The sequence below is a fragment of the Mesitornis unicolor genome, unplaced genomic scaffold, assembly GCF_000695765.1.
Source record: "Mesitornis unicolor isolate BGI_N332 unplaced genomic scaffold, ASM69576v1 scaffold22069, whole genome shotgun sequence".
Taxonomy (NCBI): domain Eukaryota; kingdom Metazoa; phylum Chordata; class Aves; order Mesitornithiformes; family Mesitornithidae; genus Mesitornis; species Mesitornis unicolor.
The window spans coordinates 28,130-39,225 of record NW_010206864.1 but is presented as its reverse complement, the minus strand read 5'-3'; the positions used below and the strand labels follow the sequence as shown (position 1 = coordinate 39,225).

The following is an 11,096-nucleotide window of genomic DNA, read 5'->3' as shown; positions in this document are numbered from 1 at the left end:
AATTTGTGCAACATGCCACCACATCAACTCTAATAAAATTCAATTCATTAACGTTATTAGCCCTATTGCTCTACTGCTCTTTCAAAAGAGTTAAGAGATAGTTTCACTAAAACTGGGTAAAATTTATTGGCTAAAGACTTTATTAAATCAGAACACAGGTTCAGACAAATAAAACCACTCGCAAAGTTTTGTTACATTTTAGCGAGTAGATTTCACTAAGTAAACTTTTAAAGACACTAAATTTTTCCATATTTCTTTAACAAAATACTTCAAAGTACTGTAAAAACTACTAAGTTTTAGAAGTCCATGCTCTTTATGCAAAAAATATTAATATATTAAATATAGTAATAATACATATTTCAAAAATTAATTTGTCAATTTTTCTTGTTCAAGGAAGAACAAAAATTATTCATGGCGCTGATCATGAACTGATATGTAAAACAAAAAATGTATTTATTTCTACTATTTTAAGCAGAATTACCATTTGCTAGTTTAATCAGTATCACACAGTGGTGTAGTAGCTCAGGATATTTCCTAACATAGGGTAGGACATATCACTGAAGAACAAACTGTGATTTTGAGGGATTTTTTGCTTTTTAAATGCACAACCCAGAATGCAATTAACTCTGTGGACTCCACTTTTAATCATAGAAGTGTAACACAGTATTTTAAGTAAACAGATCCGGACTATACATTCATAGATATGCAAGAAGAACACTTACACTGTTTTACAATGCATGTTGTAAATTACCTTTGTTATTAAAACAGCTGCTTTTGGGACAAAACTCTCTAAATATTGCACCATGAAATAGTGTGTTCCCACCTCTAAAACCACGCATTTGGAAGAGTGGACATTCAAACAGACACATGAGCTTCAACATCTGCCCAGCACCGTGAGCCCTTATCAAATTTGAGATGCAATTTTGATTTTTCATCTTCAAGCATGAAAAAAAGATACCCTCAAACAGACGTCTCAACCATAATTTAGCCCTTCTACTTAGTGCTTAGTACTCACAATCAGCCAAAATTTAGTTTGATTAACCTATATTCACACCTGCAAAAAAAATCTCTAAATGGTCTGTATTTCAGTATACTTAAGAGCAATGCTATCTGTGGACTATATAGATACTGAAGCAGAAAAACAAGGTCAATCTGAAATCTCAGCATGAAATTACCCATTTTTTAAGTAGACTTTTCCAGACATTTTTTGTGCTTTTATAATTAAATTTTCAGTATTTTAGCATTTTTTGAGCTTAGTTTTAGCTCATACTACAATACAATGATATACAATGATAAGAGTGAAAACATCAAAATAAAATTCTGTTTCTCACCTATACAGAACTTCATATATCCTCATAATCTTCTCTGCAGTCTGTTTTTACACCTTTCCCCATTCACTCTTGCCAGACTACACTGTTCGTCCTTCAATCCCTCCCCCTTCCTTTACTATTTCCTATGGCTAGAAGATCCTTCTGTTCTTATTTCCACCAGATATGCATACACATGCTTTTCTGAAGTCCCATGATCCCATGGGAACCTATGTAATTGCACTGGGTAATAAAAAAATGCTGTACACAATTTAACTCAATTATGTAGTTGGATTCTGGCACAATAAAGGAGCTTGGAATTGCAACCTTCAAAAGCCACATGCTCTGCAGCCAATCCCAAGCTATTGCCTCTAACCCTTAGGGGACCTTGAGCTTCTCACTGCCATACTTTCAACACAACTTTGGAGGGCATAGGTACTGAAAAAATAATTGCTCCTGGGCAGAACCTCCAAGTCTCAGACTACTAGTTCTCCAGCCTCCAGAAACATTAAGTTTTTCTGCTTTATTTTAAGCAGAGTAGATCAATCACAAACCCTCCTGCAACACTGAACAGCTGAGAAAACAATGAGAGACATGAGTACAAACAGAGCTCTCCCTGCCCTTTAACATCCACCTGAAATTCAAAGACCAGTTTTCTGACTCTCTCCACAGAGCAACTGTCTGCCAGTTATGGTTTACACTCCCATTAGAGAGACACGAATTCAATCTGTTAGTCTTCTCTTCCTTGAGAAAAGAAGTTCTTCACAGGTTCCAACCACATCTCTGCGACCTAACTTGGTCCCTTCTACCAATGCTACCTTTATGCTTCATCTTTTCTCCACCAGTGGCTGCGCTGCTTCCACTGCAGCAAAAGGGCCAAGGTAGGCTTAAGCCCAAATGTCCCTAGCCAATGTAGCATGTTTGCCTGAACTGAAAAACTCTTAAGGTGCCACAAATTCTAGTTTTAAGTCTATTGTCAATTTACTCATTTCACTTACTTAGAAAACATCACAAAGAACATAACCCTCATAGGAAGACTAAAATAATGATCTCTGAAGAATCAAAAGCACTACAACATTCAGCAGTAGTGTTGAAGCTCCAACCACTATAACAATTTCCATCTAAACCCCATCTTATGGGACACAAAGCAGATTCTTCCTACACTAGAATTACCTTCTGTTATCATCCTAAAGATAACCTGCTAATTCTGTACAGAGATGCTCAAATGAAGCTGTACCCCTCCTCTCTTAAGGAGCTGTAGAAAATTCAGAAATGTAGTAAAGTAACAATAAAGTTTACCACACAGGTTGAGAAATATAAACTATTCCAGTATGAAAGTTGAGAGTTTACACTTTCTGATCATGGTGGTTACATATTCAAATTCTGTACTGAGAATTTTAGGGTTTTTTTTTTGCATTAAGCATCAATCATTTAAACAAAGTTCACTGATTTTATCAGTGGAAGCCTTCCTCACATGAAAGGTGAAAATAAACGGTTGTGTGTGTTTGTTTACTTTTAGAGTACATTTGATTATCACTTTTGCTCCTCCTCCACAGATTATAACAGTCAAGCAGAGTACATAGCACAGCAGTGAGTGAAAAGAATAAAACATCTCCAAGTCACTCTCCTGCAGGGCCACTACATCTACTTTGTGAAATAAATACTTGATCTGATCTCAACTCATATTTGGAATAACTGCTTCTAACATTTTCCAGAATTTAAAATAAAGCATGAAAAATACTGAAAAAGCAACTAGTAAAAAATAATTTTACCTGTAAATTGTTTTCTGTGACTCTGTTCCACCAAACCATATTGATGGGTACTCCTGTTTTACACCTGTCAGCCAGACAGCCAATAGGGTTCTTTGATTTTCTTGCTTTTGATCCCACCGGAACTATCCTCTCATCCAGCATCCCCAGTCGATACTTCCTGGGCTACGAAAAAGAAGGAGAGAAACCAGGCCACTCCTAACAACCCTCGTCTAAAGCTACACTAAATTAGGTATAACAGTGTGATATGACTTCTGGATTGGTGGAATAGGAAACAATTTGCAAGTAAAGTTTATACGAGACTGTTTCCTCTCAATCCTGACTAATTGGTTATAATAAACAATACTTTAAAAAACAAATTAAAATAAACTTCAGGGACTACTAATTATTTGTAAGCAAAACTATCCATCACAAGTCAGACACTGAAATATGAGCACAAACTGGGGAACTCTGTAAAAATGAATGACTGTTTAAAAAAATCCATATTTCTCAAATAGATACCTTCAATCACATCATAATACTGAACTCTAACATTTCCCTCGAGGTTTCTATCAAACAGGAACTTAAAAAGGGCTTTTGTACGCTTCTTTTTAAGTTCTAATTTGTTCAGACTTATCTCCTGAAGACTTGCTTTAAAAAAATCAAGTAGAATTAAGTAGTCAGCTGCAGAAATCAATGAGAAAAACATTTCTGCTCAAGTTAATATACAAAAGACTAATTTCATTTACTGTCTTAAGTGAAAACAGACAAGGATTGGCACGATAAATGCATTGGAAACCAACTTAAACTTGAGAAAACAAAAGATGCTTGAAGTGAATGTGTAGGAGGTACTTCTGCCTTAATACAAGTGACATTTCTGTTACACTGGTAATGATCTCAACAAATTAAACTACTTATAAAGCATGGTATGAACATTAAATTTTAAAAGTATACTGTAAAAATATCTGTTAAGGACTTGCAAACAAGTGAAGTACAGAAGTTCTCCAAATCTGTCTGTGCTTTCAAACCAACACGTACCTACCTCAACAGTAAGTACCACAAAACCAACTATTTCATCATGTATGCATATTTGGACAAGAACTTTTTATACCAATTATACCAACAATTGGACCAAATTTCAGGCGTTGGTCTGTTCTTCTTTTGCTGTATTTTTTTTGCTGTGAAAATCGAACTATCATTATCTGGTTTTAGACCACTTTTCAATTCATCGAAACTTAACTTACCTCTACTCAGATATCTACTTCATCTGGCACATTAGAAAGTTTAGCAATGTCTAACTTGATATGCATTTTAACAATTGTCCCTCAGGAAACAAGGTGAGAATCCAACTGGAGAAGATTCTCCATTCACACATAATAATGTGGAAAACACAAGACAAAACTATCATAAAATGGCTGCAAAACCAAAACCTAAACAGATTCCCTCCTCTACTTCCCTGAAAAATTTTAGGATGAAAGCTTTGGAAAGAATTAAAACTCAAAAGAGTCACTAGTAGCTCATTTGTCTAAAAAAGCAGAAGGATCCCAACATGGAGCATGAACTACGAAGGCAATAAACTGCATGTTTCATAACAACCAACAGCAACAAATTTCACAGTACCAATGAGAAATTTGGTAAACTGTGTGATGGGTAGCATAAAGTCCTCCTATAGTTCAAATGAAAACTGATCACACTAGAGCTAAATACTATTTGCTTATTGGGAGAATCACTCAACTACTTAGTAATTCAGAAGTACTACTGGAATCATAAAGTGCAAAGTTGTAAGGTGTGAGAAGCCCTAGATACAAATAACATTGGACTTCACGGCAGGGTTTGATTGTGCTATGTTTTTCTTAGCCTGGCTGTTGGAAATAGTGTAAGGAAGAGCAACAGTTTCCTTGGCAGCTTTCCCATCTCTTTCCATGTTCTACCAAGTGCAGGGGCACAGTCTGCTGCAAGACTACTGGACTACAATCCAGTGTCCAATCACGTTCCTATTCATAAAAGGTTCTTTTAATGCTCCATAATAAAAGGTGATCTAGAAATATTTTGAAAAGGAGAACAAAAACAAAAGAGGCACTGGGCCAACATAGAGGGAGGCTATTTTGGTTACAAGGGGATTCTATGATTCCAGGCAACAGAATTAAACTGTATGTTAGGCTTTATAAAGGCCCATACTGGGGGGCCGGAGGGGAAGGAACAATGGTCAGTTCTATGCCATAAAGCAACACGGAGACAATATGAGTTCCTATACCTGTAGTTCATCTACTGGTATGAAAAGAAAAATAAACTAAAAAGTGGGCAAGATTATTTCAAAATTTTACTTTCATTCTATACGATAAGCACAAACAGATTACTAGGCCAGGATTTCATAGTTCAGACTGACATTAGAAGACGGCCAATACAACGTTAACATTTGGAAATAAATTTCAGACTATTTGCATCAAAGTCATTCTAACTTACATTTGTTTTCAATGAGCAAAATGGCACCTGATTCAGAAATCTAATCTGAGTTTACAGGAGACCAGAAAACACAGAAAAAAGTGTCCACCAAGAGGAGAGATTCAACAGAAAGTAAAGCTGAGACTGAGCAGTTTGCATAAGCAAATCAACATTGCTACATCACTGCCTTCTACACCGAGCAGCAAATAAAGCAAGAGACAGAACAGTGCATCTTGAAACAAGTAAGAATTCAACATTCTCTGATCATATCTGAACTAAACGAATGTATTTACCTAAAACACAGAGGCATGACAATCCAGACAACCAAAACCAACTTCTTGGCATGGGGACAGTTTCTCTTAGATTATTACAAAAGTAATTGCATTTTTGCCTTCCCTAAAGTCTTGCCATGAGGTAAAAACACCTGTTCAGCCATACAGATGAAGGGATAGTTCAACATAATGAACTCGGGTTTTTTTGAGGGGCGGGGAAGAAGATGGCTAAAGCATTTAAATATTTCATAATCATTTAGCAGGTATTTCTCAAACTAGGTTGCAACTCCCAATATGGTTACAAGTTCCAAATGAGTTCTGAAAGGTCAAAAACATCACAATTATTTTTAAATGAAAAAATAAGGTTAAACTACAATAATTAAAGTTAAGTGCAAGAGAAAGGGAAAAAAAGCAACAAAACCAAATTATTACAAAGTATTACTGGAAGAGTTCAGCTCCTTCAGGGCAAAGAAGTGAGAAGTAGTAGTAACTACTGGCTGCAAATGTTTACATGAGTCAGGGAACAGTTAACTACATTTAATTGCTAGAAGGGTGAGAAGGGTAAGCATTTTCAACCATAGCTAATAATTATATACCTTGCCCTGTAAAACCAAGCTGCTGCCAGCAATTAATGATAGGAAGCTATTGGTTGGCATAATTAGAGGTAAGCTGTTATGTTAGAAAAGATAAAACCCCGAAGTCTGAAACATTACACCTGAACAAAAGAAATTCACACTAAAAAGAAAAAGGTCCTTCTTGAGTAGCATCTTCACATTAGAACACTACTACAAATGAGTAACTTTATTAGCCCATGCTAGAAAATATTCCTCAAGTCAGCTTAATTACTTGCTTCCCATTCATTCAAGAAGTTTGGGAACATGTTTACTAAGTCTATGTTTTTTCTAGTTGCTGTAACAGTGTTTTTGCCCCTAGTTCTTCCTGTTTCATGGACAGTGGGCAATGCCACACTTATTTCCAATTCAGAGCTGGACATACACCACCGGTATAAGATGTTCTAAGGCTATACTAGAGGCATAAATCTAAACAAGAGAAGGTTTATGGATAGTCAAACTGTACAGACTTCTCCTCTCTAATAAATTCTATGTAATATTTAAGTCTGTATAAGCTGGCAAATTTACTACTGAAGGAAAAGGCAAGTGACCTTAAGCCTTCTCCATCACAGGCTAAACTAAGCAGCATTACCTTAAATTACCATAGCTAAAAGGTATCACAGTAGCATTAGCTAGGGCTCATCTGTTGTACAGCAAGTTGACTATATCTGTATGTACAAACAGATAAATATAAACATAACATTGCCAGACAGGAAAGATCAGGTATAGCATATCATGTTTTCTTTGCAGTACTTCTAACAAATTTAAGCACTCTATGTAATTTTAAGTTTCAATGTTGGCTTGTTTTGTAAGACTTTGGTTCTTTTAAAAGAAGTTAGTGGCAAAGAGACCAGTAGACAAAGAGGTTAAACACTCAGCTAGGTCTTCTGAGACAGAACCCACTTTTGTGGTATTATGTCTTGAAAACTAAAAGCTAACTACAAGCCATTGGTATCATCATTGCTACTTTCACTCAACAGCCATAACAGATTAACTGGAATAAGAGTGCTTGAAATGCCCAGCTATAGGTAAGAACTTAAATATGCTACTGAGGAAAAGCACAATAGCCTAGGCAGAATCCCTATACAGGCACAATCAGCTAAAAAGCATCTTAATCATGAACACACCTGCAGAACTGGATTTAGTAATAAGTCATATAAGGTGTTACACCTGAATATTAGGTATAGTTGCCAAGAGAATCCTAACAGATTTGCAAGCCAATAATATGAAAATGAGAATTTGTCTTGTCTTTACTTTTTAAGCTTTGTGGCCAAAAGAGCTACAAACCTCTTCATGTGGTTTGGGTTTGTTGCTAACCAAGATACTCTTTCCTCTTCCTCTTTCATTACAATCTCTCACTGTAGAGAAGCAGATGATACTTGTTTTCTGTACCTTAGCTTCTGAATATTGGAACCATTTTTTCCACTTTGATATCCACACTAAAAAAAAAAAAAGAATAGGAACCTGGACAACAGGTTAAAAAGAATTAAGTGTGTGGTTGGCTGGTGTTTTTTGATAGGTGGCAGTTTGTTTTGTTGTTTTTTTTTCATGAAAAAAGGAGTATGCTAACATGTAAAATGTTCATATGTTTATAATTTTAAGGTTTATAAAGTTATAAATTTTTATTACATGCACTTACGAACTAGCCACTGCCCCGTCTGGAACCCTTCTTTAAAACTGTTCATGAAAACCTGTGTTTGGATGGGGATAAAACTTTAACTACTTGAAAAGTATCATCCAGAGACAAACACAAAATATTCTTCTACCCAAAGAAAATTAAAATGTGCAATTTGGCATAGAAATAGGTCTCATTCCAGAGCAACATATTTGATCACTGCAAAAAAAATATTCTTGGTTTAATCAGAGTAAAGCTGTAACAGATCAGGCATTACATCACACATTTTAAACCATAGCCAAGGAAAGTTTTTCAGGTGTACACACTAAAAAAGTGCATTCCATGAGTATATATGCTGAAGACACTAAAATTTTGAAGAGTTCGGAAAGAGCTAACAAAAACTGACATATCTTTAAGTCAAATATTTTCTCAGCAGTTTTGCAGCCTAGCTAGGTTGGATGAGGTACGAATGACCACAACAGCTAAAATCTAGCACAGATGCAGCTATACCGACAAAGTTCTTTACTACGAAACTAAAACCACCTCCTGAATTGAAATATCTCTAGAGCAGATAGTTCTGTGTTGCAAGGACTTATCAGAGTATCACCACCCCAAGATGTACTTTCAAAACTTCTACTGCTGAAGGAGCACACAGTGAACAAACAACAGGTTTTCTTTAACCTTCAAAGCTATCTTTCATTATAAAAGAAGATTTTTCATTTTCTTCTTTTGGGTGAGAAGCTTTTATATTACTTATAAAAATAGGGGAAAAATGTTCACAGTTATAAAAAAAAATATAGGTAAAAAAAGAACTAAAGACTGATGCAACTTTTGTCTTTACTAAGCACATGATTTCTTGTGTATTTTTTCTGCTTTAAATATTTGTATAGTGTTTTCAACAAATGTGTGCACAAGTATAAAAAAATATTTCAGTTATTTTACTTCAAATAATTCTTAAAGACTACATGCATCTTGGCACAGAAAGAATCAAATAAAGCTTGTAAATATAAACTAAAGCATCTTGCACATTAAAGTTACATTTGCAGTTAACTGCTTCAGTTTGTAAGCTACACCTGACAAAGTCTAGATAGCTAACTGAACAGTTATGTTTTAAAAATGAGAAGAGTAGCTTTTAAAGTTCTAGATGTCTGTACATCTTAAAATATTTCTGACCTGCTTAGATACAAAACCAAAACAAGCAAAGGTCAGTTCTAAGGCAAGTGCTGCACTGTGCAGTTATCTTATTCTGATAGTTTCCTTCAATTACAGAATAGGATGATGCAACAGAATGATGATGACTCCTCATCAATGTAAAAATATTACATATTTCTAAAAGGAAGTGCCTTAATAATTTGATTTCTTATGTAACACAATCACTAATCCGTACACAAAACTGAATGTGAATAATGTATTCTCTCATGTCACACTCAAAAATGAAAAATATCATACTAAGACAAGAAAGGCACACAACCAAGGAACAATTCCAATAACTAACTATTCCAAAGAAAAAAAGTAAAAAATGTTAGATTATATCACACCTTTAAAGCACTTTCTAGACCACAGTAAACACCATACTACCTATAAACATTTATTCATTTTCTCTAGAAGCATAGTCTATTTTCCTACTTTCCTGCAACAACTTTTTTTAAAAAATTAGAATAAACTGTGATGTTTCATTATGGCAGTAGGGGTGTATAACCCCAGAAGGAAAAAAAAAATCAGGTTTGAATTATAAATTTAGCTTACGTATATTATAAAATCTGTGCAGCCATAATTCTGCAGTTTACAACACAGTGACATGATGTGGTGTTTGGTAATGAACCCTCAGCTTCTCAGAACATGCTTCTGAGATGCTATTCAGGAGGCTGTGACAACAAAACAACTGTATCAGCACATTTTCATTAAAGGTAAACACAGCAAGACCAAACATGGTACACCATTGAACAATATAAAGACTGGGAATCAGAGGTGTCAAGACAGAGCTGGAGACAGGAAGCTGGAGAGAAACGTAGCTTCCCAACAGGTAACAGAACTGATGAAGGACAAGACACACAAAAAAAACCAGCAATAATTGAGGTGTTAAGAATTTTGTTTCCATAGGACCTGGAGTTAGTTTTATTGTTTTCTTTTAACATTAGAAGCAAAAGTCTCCTTGTACTCATTAGAAAGTTTGTATTTATGCACACTAGGCTTACAGGCAGCCTTTTCTTTCAAAATAATTCTCTCTGTATCTGACTGCTGATCAAGGCACATGAATTAAAGAAGTCTACATCTCCACAGAGAGCACCAAACAGCAGCACTCTGTTCTGGGTGGACTTCAGTCCAAATAATCTCTCTTCCATTCTAATGTAGTTTTGAGTCTTTTGGTCCTGGGTTTTAGTCACCTAAACACAATGGAAGGAGCTCTAAGGAAAAAATAAAAAATAAATTCTTCAAAATACATACAAGCCAGCATTAAAATTGTATTGAAAGTCCTACAGCAGCTGATTCACTTCTTGCAGCCTGTGATTCTCACGTTAATGGCCCTCCTCTAGGTGTGACTTTTGATTTAAAAAATGAAATGGAAATAAACCGATACTAGGAACTTTTCAGAAGAGTTCAGTTTTCATGAGGATTGAAGGTATGAAAAGAACAAAGCAAAATGTAAAAGCAATGCTTTTCACTATCCTGTAAGGCTGACCAGTGACAAGTAGGGGAACCTTTTAGCCTGGATTAGTGGTAACAGTCTCAGAACAAATGTAAACAAAAATTTAATCATAGATTTTCTTTTCAGTGCATTAAGCTGTCATTCCATTGGCAACAGATTCTGATCAGTTATGTTGGCAAGTGTTTTTATGAACTGTTTACCAGAACCACCAAAATGTATGCAAGGAGTTTTCCAGCCAGATCATTTCAGGGTTTAGAGAAGAGCATTTTTGTAGATAACAGTAAACTTAGGGAAAAAACCACTCAAGAAGTTCAAGTTCAGAATGTCACTCTATTTTTAACAAGTATATATGTATTTGAAGAAAAAATAAAATAAATGTGACATCATTATTCTCAGCAAAGAGGGTTAGTCTGATACTAACTCTAGCTTTTGTTCCATGCTTCACAAATCCTAT

The 11,096-nt window shown here is 35.2% G+C and overlaps 1 protein-coding gene across 1 annotated transcript in view; it reads right to left on the bottom strand.

The window, feature by feature from the left end:
- The window catches only part of LOC104546520 (PAB-dependent poly(A)-specific ribonuclease subunit PAN3-like), a gene marked incomplete at its 3' end in the record, with an annotated part of 38,680 nt that overhangs the window by 11,877 nt on the left and 15,707 nt on the right, over window positions 1–11,096 (bottom strand). Inside the window, exon 5 of the mRNA XM_010191935.1 lies at window positions 3,080–3,241. Coding sequence (XP_010190237.1) covers window positions 3,080–3,241 — 162 coding nt within the window. The remainder of the gene's footprint in view (window positions 1–3,079; window positions 3,242–11,096) is intronic.